Here is a 19,377-nt window from a genome sequence, read left to right on the forward strand (position 1 = left end):
CGCTGGGATGAAGCGCGGAGCCATGAAGCCGGCGGCGGCCCCCAGGCAAGCGCCCTCGGCTGCGACAGAGGCACACAAGGGGCAGAAACCACCCAACACCAGTAAGATCCATCCCCTTCCCAGTCCGCTCCCAGCCGGGGATGCGGTGGGAGAGGGCAGGGATGATGGTTCCCCCCCCAAAACCCAGCCCTGAAGCGAGTGCTGCTCTGGGTGCTGCCCGCCCGGTGCAACCGGTTTGTCTGGAGCCAGCCGCACCAGTACCGCGGCACAAAGCTCCTCCTGGGCACCGGTGTCGGCATCTTCTTTGGCATCGGTGAGTGCGTCCCGGTGCCGGGCATGGCGGGGGGGACAGTGGCACCGGGGGCTCAGGGCACATTCGTGGGTGTTTCAGGGCTCTGCCAGCTCCTCATCGTCCCCCTGGACTTCACGGAGGATTTCAAAATGCAGCTCTGCTTTGGGCTGATGGGTGAGGATGGGGCTGAGGGGGGACCAGGGTGACGGACGCCATTGGGGACCCCGGAGGCGTCTCTGTGGGACCGTGGGGACAGCTCTCGGTACCCACAGGGACAACCACCTTGGGCTGGGCCACGTCCCCCCACTTTCGCTGCGCCAACCTGCTCATGGCCCCCAAATTCCTGGGCAAGGAGGGTCGGGTCTACGTCCTCTCCCTCGTCCTCGCCGCCATCTACACAGGTTGGATCCCCCCGTGTCCCCGTCACCCCCATCAGGGGGTCCCGAGGGCTTTGGGGAGGGGGTGTCTGAGCCAGCCGTGCCGGTCCCAGGGCCCGTGGCCAACGCCTGGCACAACCTGGAGGAGGTGACGCGTTCTCTGAGCTGCGTGGCTGAGCTGCAGGTCAACCACAGCCGCCAGCTCTGGGAGATGTCGACGGCGCCCATGCACCGCGTGCTGGAGAACATGGCGGTGAGCGGGGGGGACCGGGGCGGGCCGGGGGGGCGCAAAGTGACCCCCGCACTGGGGTGAGGCCAAACCTCAAATCCCAGGGTCAGTTTTTGGCCCTTCAACTCAGGGCTCGAAATGGCGGCCAGAGGGGTGGCGGGATCACCTCAGCACACAAAATGGCGGCCAGAGGGGCAGCAAAATCTCTTCAAAACACAAAATGGCGGCCAGAGGGGCAGCAAAATCTCCTCAAAACACAAAATGGCGGCCAGAGGGGCACCAGAATCACCTCAGGGCTCAAACTGGTGGCACCAGAATCACCTCAGGGCTCAAAACAGCGGCCCCAGGGGTGGCGGGATCACCTCACAACGAGAAAGGCCTTGAGGTGCTGGAGCGAGTTGAGAGAAGGGAACGGAGCTGGGGAAGGGGCTGGAGCACAAGTGTGATGGGAGCGGCTGAGGGAGCTGGGGAAACGGCCGCAAGTTGCGCCAGGGGAGGTTGAGGTTGGAAATTTGGGAGAATTTCTTCCCCAAAGGGCTGTGGGGCGTTGGAACAGGCTGCCCAGGGCAGTGCTGGAGTCGCCATCCCTGGAGGGGTTGGACAGACGTGTAGATGAGGTTCTCAGGGTTTGTGGCAGCGTTGGGTTATGGTTGGACTCATTCTTGAGGGTCTTTTCCAACCAAAACGATTCTGCGATTCTACGAACGGCGCCGAGCCCGTGTGCGTGTGTTTCCCCCCAACCCCGGCAGCGGAGCGGGACGACGCTGAACTCCGAGACACAGAACATCTCGCGCGCCTTCGTGGGGCTGAACGCCGAGGTGGCCAGCGACGCGGGGTTCGACCTGCGGGAGCGCCGGGAGCCGGGTCCCCCGGCAAACCTCAGCACCCAGCAGCTGTTCGAGAAGAAAACCAGACTGCGCTGTACCTGTGAGCGGGGACGGGAGCCCGGCAGCACGGGGTGCAAGTTTGGGGTGCACAAGGGGGGGTGCTGAGAGCTCCTGTGCTCCCCCCCCAAGACGTGCTCGATCTGGGGGTGCAACGGTGTCGAGATTGGTTCGACAAGAAGCACGAGGAGTGCGTGGCGGCGGTGTACGTGCCCATCGTCAACCACATCCTCTGCCTGCCCATGAAGTTCAAGTTCCTCTGCGTCATCGTCAAAAGTGGGTGATTGTCAAAAGTGGGGGATGTACCCTCCCGATTCCCCTCTGGTGGGGTGGCTCTGGCTCTGTCCCTTACAGCCGCTGGGATGGCGGCCGCAGCCTGTGCCAGGGCAATGCCCGGGTGGCTCTGGTGGCACCGTCCCTGCTTTGCCCCACCAGTCGCTGACATGTGGTGCCAGAACAAGATCCCGGTGGAGGGCAACTTCGGGCAGATGTACGACATGGTGAACGACACCGTCGGCAACATCAGCCAGGAATTCAGCGCCAGCGTCGTCATACAGGTGAGTGCCCGTCCCCTCCGCCCGGATGGGGGCCGGATCCCGCCCGGTCCCACATGTCCCCCCCACCGCAGGAGGAGCACCGCGAGATGCTGCAAGGGGTCAACGTGTCGGCGCAGGAGCTGGTGGAGGAGGTGAACTCGCAGCTGCGGCAGCACAGCTCCCACTTCGGCCAGGCCGTCTCCTTCTTCCGCTTCCTTCTCTCCTTCACCTTCCTCCTCGTCTTCATCTCGTGAGCCACCCCGGGCGTGCGGGTGGGGGTGCCGGTTGCAGAGCACGGAGGGTTGGGCAGCACAAAGACAAAGAGGGGGGTCTTGGGGGGCTGCGGCCTGTCCCTTGCCGCCCCCCGGACCCTCTGTTGCTTGCCAGGGCTTTTAACTACACCAAAAAGTACTGCCAGGACATCTGCTACGACAACATGTACATCACCACCTACTTCCGCCAAATTGACGCCCGCCGCAAAAAGCAGGTGAGGTGGGGGGAGAAGGGGTGAAGTGCGGCCCAGTTCCCCCCCCGCCCCCGCTTTTGGGGGTGTCCTGGGGGGCTGTGCTGAACCGCTCTGCTCCCCCAACGCCCAGCACAAGCGGACGCTGCTGCCCCTGCGCCAGGCGGAGCTCCCGACCGTCATCTTCCCGTGTCGCTTGGCCGTACAGCCGCTGGAGCTGCAGAACATGGTGAGGGGCTGGCGGGGGGCTCGGGGGGAGCTGCGGCTTGCGGGGGGCGCACAGCCCGTGGCCGACCCCGCTCCCCGCAGGTGGTGGAGCTGCTGGAGTGCATCCCGCCGCTGCTCCTCCTCATCCTCGCCTGCGGGCTGGACCACACGCTCTTCACCATGCTCAGCATCATCCAGCAGCACTCCTACGTGCAGTACTCCTTCCACAGTGAGCCCCCACCCCTCGAGGTGTCCCCCACACCCCTCCACCCACCTCCCCAGCCCCACAGCCCCCCCTCAATGTCCTCCCATCCCACAGGCAGCCACCACTTGGCCGTGCACGTCACGGGCACGTCCCTGATGGCCCAGCTCCTGCGCAACACCATCGGGGCCCTCAACACCTCCTCCGACACCCACCTGGAGACGTCCAACCTCGGTGAGCCCCCTCAGGGGACGGGACCCCGCCGTCGCTCCGCGGCTTGGCCGCTCAGCGCCACCGCTCTGTCCCCCAGGCTGCCTGCCGCAGCCGCGGGGCATGAAGAAGGAGGATTACGTGAGTACCTGCCTGCCCCTGGGCGCGCTGGCGCTGCTCTGCCTGGCGCAGGTCTACACGTACCGCCTGCGCCGGGTCATCGCCGCCTTCTTCTTCCCCAAGGTGAGCCCCGGGGGGGACGGTTTTTGGGGTGCTGCCCCCGCTTTGCCACCCCTCATGCTCTTTGTCGCCGCAGCGGGAGAAGAGCCGCGTGCTTTTCCTCTACAACAAGATGCTGCACCAGCAGGAGGGCTTTGTCCACCGGCAGCAGAAACGCGTCGGCCGACGGGCACGGCAGCACCCGGGACTGGTGAGCGGGGACACGGGGTGCCGGGACGGGACGGGGGCTTCGCCGTCCCCCGATCCGTTCAGCCGCTCAGCCCGAGTCGCCACCGCAGGGGATGTCGCTGCTGCTGTGGTGCAGCCAGCGCTGGCCGTTCCTGCGCCGCTGGGTGCGCGGGAGGTGCACGGTGTGCGAGGCGCCCGAGACGCACCGGGACCGGCTCTGCCCCGCGCCAGCCTGCGGTGCCCGGTACTGCCGGCTCTGCTGGAGGCAGGTGGGCAGGACGTGCCTGCTCTGCTCCCCCAGGGAGCCCGGCCTGGCCCCGGGGAGCAGCGAGGAGGAGGAGGATGTGGGGTACGCAGACTGAGGGCTCCCCACAAGACAATAAAGGCTGCGACCCCCCTGCCCACGCACGGTGTGAAGTGGGGTCTGTGGGGTGGGTGCGCTGAGCTGTGGGGGCCTCTGATGTATGGGATGGGGAATGGGGGTCTGTGATGTATGGGGTGGGGAATGGGGGTCTGTGATGTATGGGGTGGGGAATGGGGGTCTGTGATGTATGGGGTGGGGAATGGGGGTCTGTGATGTATGGGGTGGGGAATGGGGGGTCTGTGATGCATGGGATGGAGAATGGGGGTCTGTGATGTATGGGGTGGGGAATGGGGGGTCTGTGATGCATGGGATGGAGAATGGGGGTCTGTGATGTATGGGATGGGGAAGGGCGTCTCTGATGTATGCGATGGAGAATGGGGGAGTCTGTGATGTATGGGATGGGGAATGGGGGGTCTCTGATGTATGGGATGGGGAATGGGGGAATCTGTGATGTATGGGATGGGGAATGGGGGGTCTCTGATGTATGCGATGCAGAATGGGGGAGTCTGTGATGTATGGGATGGGGAATGGGGGGTCTCTGATGTATAGGATGGAGAATGGGGGAATCTGTGATGTATGGGATGGAGAATGGGGGGTCTCTGATGTGCGGGATGGGGAAGGGGGGGTCTCCAGTGCACGGGGCGATGAAGGTGGGGGTCTCCGGCGCAAAACCTGATGAAGGTGGGGGTGTCAGTGCATGCGGTGATGCCGGGGGGGTCTCCACTGCCCGGGCTAACGAAGGCAGGTGTCCCTGGAGCACGGGACGGAGCAGCGGAGGGTCCCGCACAGCACCCCCAGCGCCGGGCTCTCGGTGTCCCCGCCCCGGGCGCCCGAGCCCCCCCCGCCCCGGCCGGGCTGGGCGGTACCGGAGCGGCGGGCGGAGCCGGGCGGGGGCCGGGCAGGAAGTTCCTCCTCCCGGGCCGGGCCGGGCCGGGCGGCGGTGGCGGTGCCGGTGGCGGTGCCGGTGCCATGCGCGGCGGGAGCGGCGGCGGGGGCGGCCGCGCCGGCTCAGCTCGGGAGCCGCCTGCCCGGGGCCGCCGGGCCCCGCTCGGGCTGCGGGAGGGAGATGCGGACGCTGCGGCTGCTCCTCCTCCTCCTCTTCCTCCTCCTCCTCCTCGCCGCCGGTACCGGGGCCAACGGGAGCGGCGCAGGTGAGCGGGGATGCGGGTTCCCGGGGGGACCGTCGCTTCGTGTCCCGCAGTCGGGGGGTCTCTCGCAGCCCCCTCCGGGACATCGCGCGGGGACCTCGGGGACCGGGAAGGGCCGTGCGGGGGGTCGGGGGTCTGGGCCGGGGGTCGCAGCCCCGCGGGATGCTCGATGCCCCCCCGGGATGCTCGGTGCCCCCCGGGAACCGCGGTTTGGTCCGGCCGTGGGGAGCGGCGCTCCCCGGGCTGGTGGGGAGCGGGGTCTTGTGGGGGGATCCCCGCAGCGTCCGGAGGGTGGGGGGTCCCCTGGAGAGCCAGGAGGAAAGGGGGGGCTGCGCGGGGCAGGGCCACTGAGTCAGTCTGGCCGGGCGTCCCAGCCCTTCCCAGTCCCCGAGCTGGTTGTACTGGGCGGCTGGGGCTGACGCACGGTCTGGCAGGGGGAAGCCCATCCCGAGGCGGGGTGTGCGCTCCGTGCCCCCCGCCCCGTCCCCCCGTCACCTCCAGGTGTCCCCCCCAGACTCTGCGGGGAGGTGGCACCCCGGGTGCTGCCAGGCTGGGGATGCTCGGGGACTCACCCAGGGGACAGTGTGGGAGTCCCTGTTCCTGCCCCCCCCCCCAGCTCCCAAACCGCTGCCCTGGCCCTGGGGGGCTGCGCTGGGGTGGGTGACATGGGGTGACCGGACCCAGCGGCTCTGGGCCCTGCGCAGGTGACAGCTCGTGGCAGCGCCGCGCGGAACCGGGACACTCCTGGCGCGTCACCCCGCGGGTCCTGCGGGACAATCGGACGCTCAGCCTGGCGGAGGCGACCCAGGTGAGCCCCCCCCACGTGGCCCTGGGGCACCCATGTCGTGGGGGGGTTGTGACGGTGGGGTGGGGGCTCCCTGCACCCTGCCACCTCCCAATGTCCCCTTCCCAGTGCCCTGCGTGTGGGTCTCCGAGCACCCTGGGGGCTGTGGGATCCCCAGCAAACCCCCCGTCCCCTCCTTTCCTGATGCGGGAGGGACCTTGTTGGGTGGGGGCACCCACCCTGCGCCCGGCACCCGTCCCGGCGGGGGCGGAAGGGCCCAGCCCGCGCCGGAGCTGTTGGGAGTCTCTCCGGCGTTTCCGCCGCACGGCACCGGGCAGGAAGCACCGCGGGGGGGGTCCAGCTCTGTTGGACCCCCTTCCCCGGCACAATGAGCCCGGGAGGGAGGCGACGCTTCCTGCGGAGCGGGAGGGTGGGGGCCGGGACGGGCAGGGGATCCCTTCCGCCCCCTCCCTCCCTCCGGGCACGCGCCAGGACCAGGCGGGTCCCCCGGCCACCCCTGCGGTGACACTGCGCTGGGGGTCACGGCATTTCGGAGGGGAGCCGCAGGTTGGATCCTTGGGATGGGGGGGTCCTGCTGTAACTGCTGCCTGCGGCAGGGGGGGTTCCCTGCCCGGCTGCGGGTCCTGCTGGAGCTGGAGGGGACGCGGCTGGTGCTGGAGCTGGAGCAAAACTGGTGAGTTGGTGTCTGGCTGGGGCGGAACGGGGGTGGGAGTGGGATGGGGGGAGCGGGGAGTCCCGTCTCCATGAATGGCGCGTGCAGGGTGGGGGTCCCGCGGGCTCCATTTCCATCCGTGGTACACGTGGGGTGGGGGTCACGGGGACTGTGTGTCCCTTTGGGGTGTGAGGGTTGGAGGTCCCAGGGTCCCCATTGTCATCAGTGGTGGCTCAGAGAGGGGCGAGCTGGGGGTCCCTGTCGTGGGGGTCCCTGTTGTGGGCGGTGACACGTGTCCCTGGCAGGGATCTGGTGCCGGGCGCCGGAGCGCTGCTCTACTACCTGCCCAACGGCACGCGGGTGACACGGGAGGCCAGCGAGCAGGTAGGACCCACGTGCGCCGTGTCCCCGAGCTGTCCCTGCGCCCCGGGGGGGACCCCAGCACAACGTTGCCTCCTGAGCCCCCCTCCCCGCCGCAGGAACGTTGCTGCTACCGAGGGACGGTGCGCGGCTTCCCTGGCTCCTGGGCCAACCTCTGCGCCTGCACCGGGCTCAGGTGAGTCCCCCAGCCCCGGGGGTCCCCGACCTGCTGCCACCGCGTCGCTGACACCTCCTGTCCCCCTCCCCAGCGGCCACCTCCAGCTGGTGGCCACCAGGAGCTATGGGCTGGAGCCGGATGCCGGTGGCTCCCCGGGGCGGCACGTGGTGTACCGGCTGCGGGAGGCCCGGCTGGCGCCACGGGCCTGCGGGCAGGGGGCCCTGGACCCCCCCCAGGTGGAGGTGGAGGAGACGGAGCCCCCCCAGCCGCAGAGAGTAAGTCACCCATGGGTGCTGCCCCACTTGGGGGGTCTCTCACCCACATCCTGACCCCCTTTCCCCCCCCAGGCCAAGCGGGCAGCGGCAGAGCAGCGGTTCGTGGAGCTGGTGATGGTGGTTGACCACGCCGCGGTGAGTGCCACGCCGACACCCCCGGTGCGGGGGCTGCCCTGCTCGCTCAGCGGCCCCCCCTGACACATCCCTGCACCCCCAGTTCCAGAATTACCCCGACCTGCAACGCGTCCACACCCGGACCCTGGAAATCGCCAACCAGGTGGACGCGGTGAGTCCCCGCCGCGACGCGCCGGGCGCCGTCCATCCCAACCGGGTGCTTGGCTCCGCCGTGCTGGTGGTGCCGGGGGTCTCTGACGCCCCCTGTGCCCCCCAGTTCTTCCAGCCGCTGGGTTTGCGGGTGGCCCTGCTGGCGGTGGAGGTCTGGAGCGAGGGCGACCGCTTTGCGGTGGGCGGCAGTGCCCGGGCGACGCTCGAGCGGTTCCTGCGCTGGCGCCGGGAGGAGCTGCTGCCCCGGCTGGCCCACGACAACGCGCAGCTGCTCACGTGAGTGGGGGACAGGCTGGGGACAGGGACGGGGTCCGCAGGGACCCCCACCCCGACCCCTGCGCTCTCTCCCCAGGGGCGTCCGCTTTGATGATGTCTCAGTGGGAATGTCGGCTCAGAGCTCCATGTGTTCCCCCGCGCGCTCCGGGGGGGTCAGCACGGTCAGTACCCCTTGTCCCCTCGCCCTGTCCCCTGCCGCCCGCCCTGACCCCCCGCCCCGTCCCGCAGGACCACTCGGTCAGCGTCCTCGTCGTCGCCTCCACCGTGGCCCATCAGCTGGGACACAACCTGGGGATGCGCCACGACAGCGCCGGGCGCTTCTGCCACTGCGGCGACCTCCGGCAGGACCGCGGCTGCATCATGGCGTCACCCACGGGGTGAGGACGGCAGGCGGGGACGCGGGGGGAACCGGGATGAGCCCCCTCCCCGCCTCACCGGCCCCTCTCCGGCTCCGCAGGCTGACGCCCGGTCTGAGCTTCAGCAACTGCAGCCGGCAGGACCTGGAGCGCGGCCTGCGGCAGGGACTCGGCTGGTGTCTGTCCAACGTCCCCGAGCCCCGGCCCGCGGCCCGGGAGCCCCTCTGCGGGAACGGCTTCTTGGAGCCGGGCGAGGGCTGCGACTGCGGCCTCAGCTTGGTACGGGCGGGTTGGGGTCCCCCTGCGGCCACCCCGTTTTTCCTGAGCCCACGCCGTGGATGGGCCGTGTCCCAGTGCTGGCGCGAGGCTGGCACGGGGGACACCGGTGTCCCCCTCTGCCCGCAGGAGTGCGCCGATCCCTGCTGCAACAGCACCAGCTGCCAGCTGATGCCGGGGGCCGAGTGCGCGGTGGGGGACACGTGCTGCCAGGACTGCCGGGTGCGTGGGGACGGGCGGCGGTGCTGGGACCCCGACCCTTCGTCAAATTGCAGAGTCATTTGGTTCGGAAAAGACCCTCGAGATCATGGAGTCCAACCATTACCCCACCCCTGGCCCTGAGAACCTCATCTCTGTGTACTTTCAACCCCTCCAGGGATGGTGACTCCAGCACTGCCCTGGGCAGCCTGTTCCAACGCCCCACAGCCCTTTGGGGAAGAAATTCTCCCAAATTTCCAACCTCAACCTCCCCTGGCGCAACTCGAGGCTGTTTCCTCTCATCCTGTTGCTTGTTCCTTGGGAGACCAACCCCCTCCGTGCTTCCCCGAGGGGGTTTCTCGGGGGTCCCCGCTCACCCGACTGTGTCCCCCCCGCAGCTGCGCGGCGCCGGCCACCCGTGCCGGGAAGCCCTGAGCGAGTGTGACCTGCCCGAGTTCTGCGACGGGGTGTCACCGCACTGTCCCCCCGACGCCTTCCTGCAGGACGGGCAGCCCTGCGCCGGCGGCACCGCGCTCTGCTACGGCGGAGCCTGCGCCACCTACGAGGGACAGTGCCAGCAGCTGCTGGGGACAGGTACGACGGCACCGGGGCGGGTGGGGATCAGCGGTTGGGTGGGGGGTGCTGAGGTTTGCTGCTCCCCCCTCGCCGCAGGCGCCGGGCCCGTCACCGACTCCTGCATGGCCGCGCTGAACGCGCGCGGGGACGGACGCGGGCACTGCGGGCAGCTCCCCAACGGCTCCTACGTCGCCTGCGCCCAGCGGTGAGTGCCGGGCCCCCCTCGCCGTCCCCGACTCGCTGCCCCCCCCTCACCACCCCTGTGTCCCCGCAGCGACGCCGGCTGCGGGATGCTGCAGTGCCGGCGTGCCGGCACCCCGGGGGACGCGTCCTGCCAGGGCGCCCTCCTGCCCAGGGACGAGGACGTGAGCGACGCGGCCATGGTGCTGCCCGGCACAGCCTGCGGCCCCGGCAAGGTGAGCGCCGGGGCGGTGCGGACGGGGACGGTATCTAGTGGAGTCCCTCAGGGGTTTGTAGCGGGACCAGTACTATTCAGTATATCCATCGTGAGGGAATTCAGTGACTGTCAGGAAGTTTGCTGGTGACACCAAACTGGGAGGAGTGGCTGGCACTGGAAGGCTGTGCTGCCATCCAGAGACCTGGACAGGCTGGAGAGCTGGGCAGGGAAAAATTTAATGAAATATAACAAGGGGAAGTGTAGAGTCTTCTGTCTGGGCAGGAACAACCCCAGGTTCCAGTGTAAGTTGGAGAACGAGCTGTTGGAGCAGTGAAAAGGGAGCTGGGGGACAGCGGGGTGAGCATGAGCCAGCACTGGGCCCTTGTGGCCAGGAAGGGCAATGGGACGTGGAGGGATTAGAAGGGGGGTGGTCAGTAGGTCAGAGAGGTTCTGCTGCCCCTCTGCTCTGCCCTGGGGAGGCCGCAGCTGGAATATTGTGTCCAGTTCTGGGCCCCTCAGCTCCAGCAGGACAGGGAACTGCTGGAGAGAGTCCAGCGCAGCCACGAAGATGCTGGAGGGAGTGGAGCATCTCCCTGCCGAGGAAAGGCTGAGGAGCTGGGGCTCTGGAGCTGGAGAAGAGGAGACTGAGGGCTGAGCTCATTCATGGGGATCAATATGGAAAGGGGGAGTGTCAGGAGGATGCAGCCAGGCTCTTCTGGGTGACAGCCAGTGACAGGACAAGGGGCAACGGGTGCAAACTGGAACACAGGAGGTTCCGCTTGAATAGGAGAAGAAACTTGTTCGCGGTGAGGGTGCCAGAGCCTGGCCCAGGCTGCCCAGGGAGGTTGTGGAGTCTCCTTCTCTGCAGACATTCCAACCCGCCTGGACACCTTCCTGTGTAACCTCAGCTGGGTGTTCCTGCTCCGGCGGGGGGGTTGCGCTGGATGAGCTTCCGAGGTCCCTTCCAACCCCTGACATCCTGGGATTCTGTGTGTGATTCTGTGACGGGAGGTCCCTCCCCGGCCCTGTCCTGACCCCCCCTCCCCTGCCAGGTGTGTCTCCAGCACCAGTGCCAGGACGTCGCGGCGCTGGGCGACCAGCAGTGCCAGAGCAAGTGCCACGGGCACGGGGTGAGCGCCGCGGGGCTTTGCGGGGCGGGAGAGGTGCTGGAGGTGGGACCCGCTCGGGGGCTGAGATTCGCTGTGTCCCCCCGCCAAGGTGTGCAACAACCACGGGCGCTGCCACTGCGAGCGGGGCTGGGCCCCCCCCACCTGCGAGAGCCCCGGCGCGGGGGGCAGCGAGGACAGCGGCCCCCCCACCCCGCAGCGAGGTGAGGCCGGCGGCAACCGGCTGCCGCGGCCGCCGCCGCGCAGAGAATGGGGCTTTGTGCTCCGGAGCCGGCGTGGGGCGCGGCGGCGGTTGCAGGGGGGGCGAGCGGGGCGCAGCGGGGGGGCTGACGTGCCGCTGTCCGCAGGGGGGAGCGCCCTGCCCACCGCCCTGCTGCTGAGCGCGCTGCTGGGGCTGGCGCTGGCACTGGGGCTCTGCCGCGCCCGCCGCGCCGGCTGGCACAAGCGGCTGTGCCAGCTCGGCAAGGGGACGTCGTGCCAGTACAGGTAACGGAGCCGCGGGTACCAGAGTCGGTCGCCTGCATGTGGGCGCACACGCATGTGGCAAGTAACGGGGGGGGGGGAGGGGGCGCATGTGTGTGTTTGCACACGCATGTGCGTCTCGTGGCGGCTGAGCACGCGTGTCACCCTGCGCATGGCTGCGGCCCCCCGGTGCAAGTGGCAGCCCCTGTCGTGCATCGTCACACCGCGTCACCGTGATCCCTCCTTTCTACATCACTGCAATTCCTCCTTTCACGTCAGCACAGTTCCTCCCTCCACATCACCGGGGTTCCTCCTTTCAAATCGCCGCAATCCCTCCTTTCTACGTCACCGCAATTCCTCCTTTTTACGTCACCGTGATCACTTCCTCCACGTCACCGCGATTCCTCCTTTCCACGTCACCGCGATTTCTCCCTCCACATCACCGCGATTCCTTCTTTCAAATCACCGCGATCCCTCCTTTCACGTCCCCACGGTTCCTTCCCCGCGCCGTGCTGAGCCCCCCACTCTTCTCCCCACAGCGCTGAGACCCGGGTGCGATTCCTGGGTCCAGAAGCCCCAGCCGGCTGGAGCGGGTAACGTCACTGCCGCCACCCGGGCGTGGGGCTGTCCCCAAGCTGGCCCCAAGCCGTCCTGCTTCGCAACGCCCCCCCCGCTGCTGCCACCCTCCCCCCCGGCAGTGCCCCCCGGGGGTGTCGCCTCTGCCGGTGCCGAGGGGTTCGTTTGGTGTTTGGTTTTTTTTTTTTTTGGTGTTTTTTCTTTTCCTTGGGCTTGTGCTGGTGTCCGTGTCGCTTGGTCGCTGCGTGGGGGTCCCCATCCTGCCCCTCTCTCTCCCGCAGGATCTCGCAGCCGCAGCCCCGCTCAGGCAGCCCCCCCGCGCGCCCCCGGCCCCCGCAGTGGCGTCGGGCCACGGAGCTGCAGGACATGCACAGCAGCAAGGTGAGGCACAGATGGAGGGCGACGCTGTCGCCGCGGTAACGGGATGCGGTTGCCGTGGGTACCGGGGCTGGTCGTTGCCTGGGAGACATCCCTGGGTACCAACTCCGAGCATCCCACGGCGCCGGGGCTGAGCGGGTCGACTCGGTGCCACCCCGCGACAGGAGCAGCCTGGCACGGCTCGGTGCCGCGCTCGGCACCAACCGGGATCGGTGCAGGGGGGTCTCTCTGCTTGGCGGCGGGAGGGGGGTCTCCGCATGCTGCACGGCTTGCACGGCGCCGGCCCCTCTCCCTCTCTCCGCAGCCGGCTGCCCTCGGCTCGGCGCGGCCCGACCCGCCGTCCCGGCCTCTCCCGCCGGACCCTCCGCCCAAGGTAACGCCTGCGCCGGGGTGGGGGGTCCCTGGGCGGCACCTCCCTGCATGCCTGGCTGTGCACCTGCTCCTCGGGCCCCCCCAAAGTCCTCCTGCACGGCAGGAGGCTCGTTGGCACAGCTGCCGGTCCCCATGGCTGTGTCCCCGTCCCTGTTCTCTCCGCCCAGGACAGGCCGCCCCCCCCCACACGCCCGCTGCCCGCGGACCCCGTGCTGCCCGGCACTCAGGTAACGGCAGCGGCGGCACCGGCGTGTGGGGCAGGACGGCCCCCCCTTCCCCAGGTCCCAGAGGGGGTTTTGACACCCCCCATTCCCCCGCAGCCCCCAGGTCCAGCCAAGCCCCCCCCGCCTCAGCGGCCGCTGCCCTTGGACCCCCCGGGGCCTTCGCTCCCCTGCGGTGAGACCCAACCTGGTCACCCCTATGTCACCGTCATTCCCTCCAGGTGAGTTGGGGGGCAAAGGAGGGACCCAGAAAGGGGCCAGAGCAGGGGGGTGGGGGTAGCTGTGGGGGGGCCAGGGGCTGTGGCCCCCCCATGACCCCCATGTCCTGACCCCCATGTCCTGACCCCCCCATGACCCCCATGTCCTGACTCCCCATTTCCCCCATGTCCTGACCCCCCCATGTCCTGACCCCCCCATGTCCTAGCCCCCCCATGTCCCCCATGTCCTAGCCCCCCCATGTCCCCCATGTCCTTGCCCCCCCATGTCCCCCATGTCCTGGCCCCCCCATTTCCCCCATGTCGTGATCCCCCGTCCCCCCATGTCCTGACCCCCCGCCCCTCTCTCCCCAGGGCGCCCCCCCCGCCGCCCGCGGGCACCCAGCGGGAGGCCTGAGCCGCGGGCCGCGGCCGTCGCAGCGCTGGAGCCGCCCGCTTGTCCCCCCCCCGCCGCCGCCGCCAATAAAGGGGCTTGGAGCCGCCTCCGTGGCCGCGTCCGTCAGAACCGGGAAACCGGGGGGGAACGGGCTGGGCCGCGGGACTACAACTCCCAGCAGCCCCCGCGGCGCGCACCGGAAGGGGCGGTGCTATCGCGCAGGAAGTGGCTCGCTGCCGCCAGCGCCCCCTGGTGGGGGGTGGAGCGCAGCCGCCGGGGCGGGGAACGAGGGGGGCTCCCGTGGAGCCACGTGGGCGCGGGCACGTGCAGGCGCCACCCCGTGGGCACGGACACGCGTGTGCAAGAGCCACCCGGTGTCACACCCCCCCACACATACACACACGCACCCCCCCGGGTTCCCCCGCGCCTCGCCGGGGCCGGTACCGGCGGCCAGAGGTGCCGGTACCGGCGCCCGGTGGTTGCGGAGGTGCCGGTACCGGCGCCCGGTGGTTGCGGAGGTGCCGCCGGGATGATGCCCGGCGCGGCGGGGGTGGGCGCTGGGGGCACCCGGTGCTGCCGGTCCCCGGTCCATGCCCGAGGTCCCGGTGCCGGTCCCGGTGCTGAGGATGGCGGGGCCGGGGTGCACGGGCGGTGCGGGGCCGTGGGTGCTGGTTGGGGGGGACCGGGTGCCGGGTCAGTCCTGGGTCGGTCCCGGATCGGTCCCGGTCCCGGTCCCGGTCCCGGTGGGTGCTGGTTGGCGGGGACCGGGTGCCGGGTCAGTCCCGGGAAGATCCCGGGCTGCCGGTCCCGGTGGGTGCCGGGTGGGCGGGAGGGGTTCCCGGGTCGCTCCCGGTCCCGGTTGGTGCTGGTTGGCGGGGACCGGCTGCCGGGTCAGTCCCGGGAAGATCCCGAGCCGCCGCTCCCGGTGGCTGCCGGGCGGGCGGGAGGGCTTCCCGGCTCGGTCCCGCTCCCGACCCCGGGGATACCGGTTGAGCGGCGGTCCCGGTGCCGCTCCCGCCCCCCGCAAAGGGTTAATGGCACTCGGGGAAGTTGCCGGGCGGCGGCGGCGGCGCGGATTGGCCCGAAGTTGGCGGGGCGGGTCGGGCCGTGCCGAGCCCCGCCGTGCCGGGCCGCCCCCTCCCCGCGCCGGCCCCCGCCCCGGCCCCGGCCCCGCCGCCCCCCGCCGCCGCCGGCGGAGCCATGCGCCCCGCGCCGCTGCTCGGGCTCCTGCTCTGGGCGCCGCTGCTCTGGGCGCCGCCGCCGCCGGTGCGCGGCCTCCGCCACGGCGTCCACTGGAACGGCAGCAACCCCAGGTAGCGCCGCCGCCCCCGCCCCGGTCCCGGTCCCGGTCCCGGCCCCGCCGCCTTTGTGCGCCCCGGGCCCCGCCGAGCACCGGGAGGGTCGCGGTGGCGGGAGGTGGGTTCCCGGGGTGGGGCTGAGCTACCGGGAGGCAGCGGTGATACCGGGAGGGTGGGTACCGAGCCCCGGGTGGTGCCGAGCCGGTGAGTACCCCCCCGGTGGTACCGAGCCCACCGGGCACCCCCGGTGGCACCGAGCCCCAGGTGGCAGCAAGCAGGTGAGTGTTCCCCGGTGGTACCGAGGCACAGGGCACCCCCGGGCGTTACCGAGCCCCCGGTGGTACCGAGGCACAGGGCACCCCCGGGCGTTACCGAGCCCTGGGCTTTACCGAGCCGGTAAGTACCCCCAGGTGGTACCGAGCATCACCAGTGGCGCTGGGCACTGCTGGTGGCTCTGAGCCGCAAGTGACACTGAGCTCTGGGTGTTACCAAACCAGTGGGCAGCCCTGGTGGCACCGAGCTGCTGGTGGTACTGAGCTGGTGGTGCCAAGCTTGGGTACCCGGGTGGCACCGAGCTTTGGTCATCCTCAGGTGGCACTGAGCCTGGGGTCCCCCTGGGTGGCATCAAGCTGGTGGGTGGCACTGCCAGGGCTGCGGGTCCCCGTGGCCGATGTCCTCGCTGGCGGGGGCCCCTGCCCGGCCAGGGGTGCTGCCTGCAGGCTCCGCCATCACCAGGCACCGGGGTCCAACCCCGTCCCTCCTCCTGGCTCCTCCATTTTAGGCGTTTCCCAGCTCGGGGGGGAGCGGGGAGCAGGGTCAGGGCGCTGTGCTGGGGGGCTGGGGGCTACACTCCCCCCCCGGGGTCTTGTGCCCTCAACCTGCAACACTGGGCAGGGCTGGGGGCGCCGATGCTGCTTTCCTCCCCCTGTATGGGAGTGGGGACCAACAGATCGGAGACACTGGAACCCACCACCCACGGGTGCGCTGGGAAAGGGGGGCTGGGTGCCCCCTTGCAGGGTCAGCCCCCGGTAGCCCCCGGCAGCCCGTGGCCGTGCCCGGGCTCGTCCTGGCCAGCGTCACCCGGCGGGATGCTCTGAGTCAGCGGAGCCTGCGCCCGGTCCTGTCCTCCAAGAGCCCCCGGCCTCGGTGGGCCGGCTGGGGCCCAAGCCTCCCCGGCCTGACACCGCTGCCAGCCCGGTGATTAATGCACCGGCCTCTGCCGCAGCCGCCAGGAATCTGTGCCTGGTGTGAACGCTGCCCCTGTGCGCACCGGGGCGGGAGGAGGGGGCTGGAGCCGGCTGGGGGCTCCCCAGCAGCCCCCTCCCCACTGGGACAGGGTGACCCTGCCAGCCCGGCAGCCCCATCGTGCTGCGGTGCTGCCGCCGAGGCCGCCGGGCTGGTGTGTGCGGCGGGATCCGGCCGGTTGGGATGGGCACTGGGAAGGGGGAGAGCGGCTCTTGCTCCATCACCCATCCCAGGCAGACAGGACCGCGTGTGCACATACGTGTGCGTTTGCACACGTGTGCGCGCCTGTTCCCCCGGCGTGGCCGCACGCGCCGTTTGCACAAGCGTGAGCTCACGCTGTCCCGCCACGCACACCGGTGCCTGCAGACCCCCACATGGCCCAAACCCCAACCAGCCGCCCCCCACCAGCACCGTGCCGGCGCAGGAGGCGTCGCGCGGGGCCGGTCAGCGCCAGGGGCGGTGAGGCGGGTGCCTGGGGCGAGGGGCTTTGTGCCCCAGAGCCCCCCCCGAGCCACAGCGGCCGAGCCCATTCAGCCCCAGCGGCCCGCGGCTAATCCGAGCTGATGCCTGGTTGTGCCGAGCGGCCGGGTGCCCGGTAGCCGTTTCAGGGCAGGGGGCAGCGGGGTGTCCCTCACCGCGGGGACATCAGGACCCCCGGTTTGCCCCGCCCGGCAGGTTCCTACGGGACGACTACGCCATCCAGGTGGCCATCAATGACTACCTGGACATCTACTGCCCGCACTACGAGGCGGCCGTGCCCGCCGGCCGGACAGAGACCTTCACGCTCTTCATGGTGGACCGGGAGGGTTACCGCGGCTGCTACGAGACCCCCGGCGCCTTCAAGCGCTGGGAGTGCAACCGGCCCCACGCGCCCTTCGGGCCCGTCCGCTTCTCGGAGAAGATCCAGCGCTTCACCCCCTTCTCGCTCGGCTTCGAGTTCCAGCCAGGGGAGACCTATTACTACATCTGTGAGTGTGCCCCACACACACACACTGGGGGGGCCGCAGCGGGGCTGGGGGGGTCCCACCGGGTTCGGCTGCGTCCAGGGGGATGGGTGGGATGGAGTTTGGGGCACATGGGAGAGTTGGGGTGCAGCGAGGGTCTGGATGCAACAAGGGTTGGGGTGAATAAGGGGGGGTCTGGATGCAGCCAAGGGTTGGGGTGCGAGCGGGTTTGGGGTGAACAGGGCGGATTCTGGATGCAACCAAAGTTGGGGTGCACCAGGGGTCTGGATGCAACCAAGGCTGGGGTGCAAAGGGGGGTTGGGATGCTCCAGGGGTCTGGATGCAACCAGGGCTGGGGTGCACGGGAGTGGGGGGGTCTGGATGCAACCAGGGTTGGGGTGCACACGGGAGTCTGGATGCAACCAAGGCTGGGGTGCAAAGGGGGGTTGGGATGCTCCAGGGGTCTGGATGCAACCAGGGCTGGGGTGCACGGGAGTGGGGGGGTCTGGATGCAACCAGGGTTGGGGTGCACCAGGGGTCCGGATGCATCCAGGGTTGGGGTGCACATGGGAGTCTGGATGCAACCAGGGCTGGGGTGCACACGGGAGTCTGGATGCAACCAGGGCTGGGGTGCAAGCGGGTTTGGGGTGAACAGGGCAGATTCTGGATGCAACCAAGGTTGGGGTGCACCAGGGGTCCGGATGCATCCAGGGTTGGGGTGCATGGGGGGTTTGGGGTGCACCAGGGGTCCGGATGCATCCAGGGTTGGGGTGCATGGGGGGTTTGGGGTGCACCAGGGTCCGGATGCATCCAGGGTTGGGGTGCATGGGGGGGTCTGGGTGCCCTGGGCAGGGGGTGCCTGTCCCGCCGTCCGCCGCCAGGGGGCGCCCCACGGCCGGCTCTGGCCCCATGGGCTGTCGGGGGGTCCCGTCCCGAGGGGGGGGACCCGCTGATGCGTCCCCTCTGCCCAGCTGTCCCCAGCCCCGAGAGCGCCGGGCGCTGCCTGAAGCTGCGCGTCTCCGTCTGCTGCAGAGGCACCAGTGAGTCGGGCTGCACCCCAAAAGCGCAGGGTTCCTCTGGGCCAGCCTGGTCCCCACTGGGGCTACTGGTTTGCACCGGGGTCCTGCGGGGGACACCGTGTCCCCCTGGGGAGCCGGTCACTGACACCATTGGGGTTTGTTTCAGCGCCCGAGCCGGTGACGGAGGTTCCCAATTCGCAGCCCCACGGGCGGGGGGGGCCAGAGGGTGAGTACGGGGGGGAACCAGGGGCTGGTGGGGGGGTTGGCACCGGCTTGCCCTGATCTCTGCTCCCGCCCCAGCAGACGCGGTGCCCGCCCGGGGCGGCACAGCCCCGCTGCAGCCCCGTGTGCCGTGCCTGGCGCTCCCCCTCCTCGCCCTGCTCCGGATCTGACCCCGGCGCTGCCCGCGGCGCGGGGACGGGCTCCCCCGCCCCACCGCCCGTTTCCAGGCTCTTCTTCCACCGCCGTCCCTCCCCGAGCCCGCGAGGCAGCCCCGGGTCACGACTCACCCGCCGGACCCACCGAGTCGAACCGGGGCCAGGAGCTCCGGGCTGGAAGGTGATGGGGGGACACAGGGGGCTCTGGGTGCCCCTTGTCGCAATGTCCCCTGACTGGGCTCTCTCCCTCCCTCCCAGGGACCTCCCGCTGGCATCGCCGCACCCCGGCGGACGCCTGCGCTGCCCCGGGGCCGTCACCTCATCTCGTGCCTTCCCCCATGGACCCCCACCCCGGGGGGCCGGGGACCCCCAGGCCCCGGAGCGGGGTGGCAGCTCCCCCGGGTACCCCCGCGCTGCCTTGTCCTCCGGCGAGGACACATGGATCTGTCTTCTGGGAAGACGCGCCCCCCCTCCCCGCCGTCACCGGCCCCTACGGTTTGGTTTTAACCCCTGGTAGTGACTGAGCCGAGCAAAATACAGTTGTTTGCAAGATCGCTGCGCCCTCGGGCTCTGCAGCCCCCGGCCCTGGCCTCGCGGTCCCCTCCTGGCCCTGGTCCCCTCCTGCCCGTATCCACATCCCCATTGTCCCCTCCTGCCCGTGCCCATGTCACCACGGTCCCCTCCTGCCCATGGCCACCTCCCTGCTGTCCCCACATCCCCATTGTCCCCTCCTGCCCGTGCCCATGTCACCATGGTCCCCTCCTGCCCGTGGCCACCTCCCCGCTGTCCCCACATCCCCATTGTCCCCTCCTG

At 70.0% G+C, this 19,377-nt stretch overlaps 3 protein-coding genes across 7 annotated transcripts; all 3 read left to right on the forward strand.

The window, feature by feature from the left end:
* Nucleotides 1–4: 4 nt before the first annotated feature.
* DCST1 (DC-STAMP domain containing 1) lies at nt 5–4,170 on the forward strand (the record flags this gene model as incomplete). The annotated part of the gene is made up of 16 exons (XM_065653785.1): nt 5–101; nt 188–313; nt 392–466; nt 565–693; nt 783–922; nt 1,648–1,825; nt 1,915–2,058; nt 2,218–2,339; nt 2,411–2,568; nt 2,706–2,805; nt 2,915–3,010; nt 3,091–3,217; nt 3,308–3,424; nt 3,501–3,643; nt 3,717–3,830; nt 3,919–4,170. Coding segments are annotated over 16 exons (2,118 nt in total), but the record flags the coding sequence as incomplete, so codon positions are not given.
* A 931-nt stretch (nt 4,171–5,101) lies between these two features.
* Nucleotides 5,102–13,754, forward strand: ADAM15 (ADAM metallopeptidase domain 15). 5 transcript variants are annotated; one of them, XM_065653696.1, is made up of 25 exons: nt 5,102–5,323; nt 6,025–6,128; nt 6,722–6,798; nt 7,083–7,161; nt 7,257–7,333; nt 7,407–7,590; nt 7,663–7,725; nt 7,808–7,876; nt 7,982–8,151; nt 8,228–8,312; nt 8,380–8,528; nt 8,609–8,786; nt 8,913–9,005; nt 9,380–9,575; nt 9,654–9,762; nt 9,832–9,973; nt 11,007–11,084; nt 11,173–11,284; nt 11,429–11,567; nt 12,083–12,136; nt 12,401–12,500; nt 12,802–12,870; nt 13,037–13,096; nt 13,190–13,311; nt 13,660–13,754. In XM_065653696.1, exons 1-25 carry the CDS (start codon nt 5,239–5,241, stop codon nt 13,700–13,702), a joined length of 2,637 nt encoding a protein of 878 aa, XP_065509768.1. In that variant the 5' UTR covers nt 5,102–5,238; the 3' UTR covers nt 13,703–13,754. The 5 variants fall into 5 exon arrangements, with proteins under 5 accessions (XP_065509768.1, XP_065509770.1, XP_065509771.1 ...); XM_065653698.1 differs by lacking the exon at nt 13,037–13,096; XM_065653699.1 differs by lacking the exon at nt 12,802–12,870.
* A 1,127-nt stretch (nt 13,755–14,881) lies between these two features.
* On the forward strand, nt 14,882–19,089 carry EFNA4 (ephrin A4). The gene is made up of 6 exons (XM_065653701.1): nt 14,882–14,994; nt 16,900–17,192; nt 18,140–18,208; nt 18,354–18,413; nt 18,491–18,745; nt 18,823–19,089. The coding sequence occupies exons 1-5, from the start codon at nt 14,882–14,884 to the stop codon at nt 18,577–18,579; spliced, it is 624 nt and encodes a 207-aa protein (XP_065509773.1). The 3' UTR covers nt 18,580–18,745; nt 18,823–19,089.
* The last annotated feature ends 288 nt before the right edge of the window (nt 19,090–19,377 follow it).

This window comes from Caloenas nicobarica, chromosome 31 (genome assembly GCF_036013445.1).
Source record: "Caloenas nicobarica isolate bCalNic1 chromosome 31, bCalNic1.hap1, whole genome shotgun sequence".
NCBI lineage: Eukaryota > Metazoa > Chordata > Aves > Columbiformes > Columbidae > Caloenas > Caloenas nicobarica.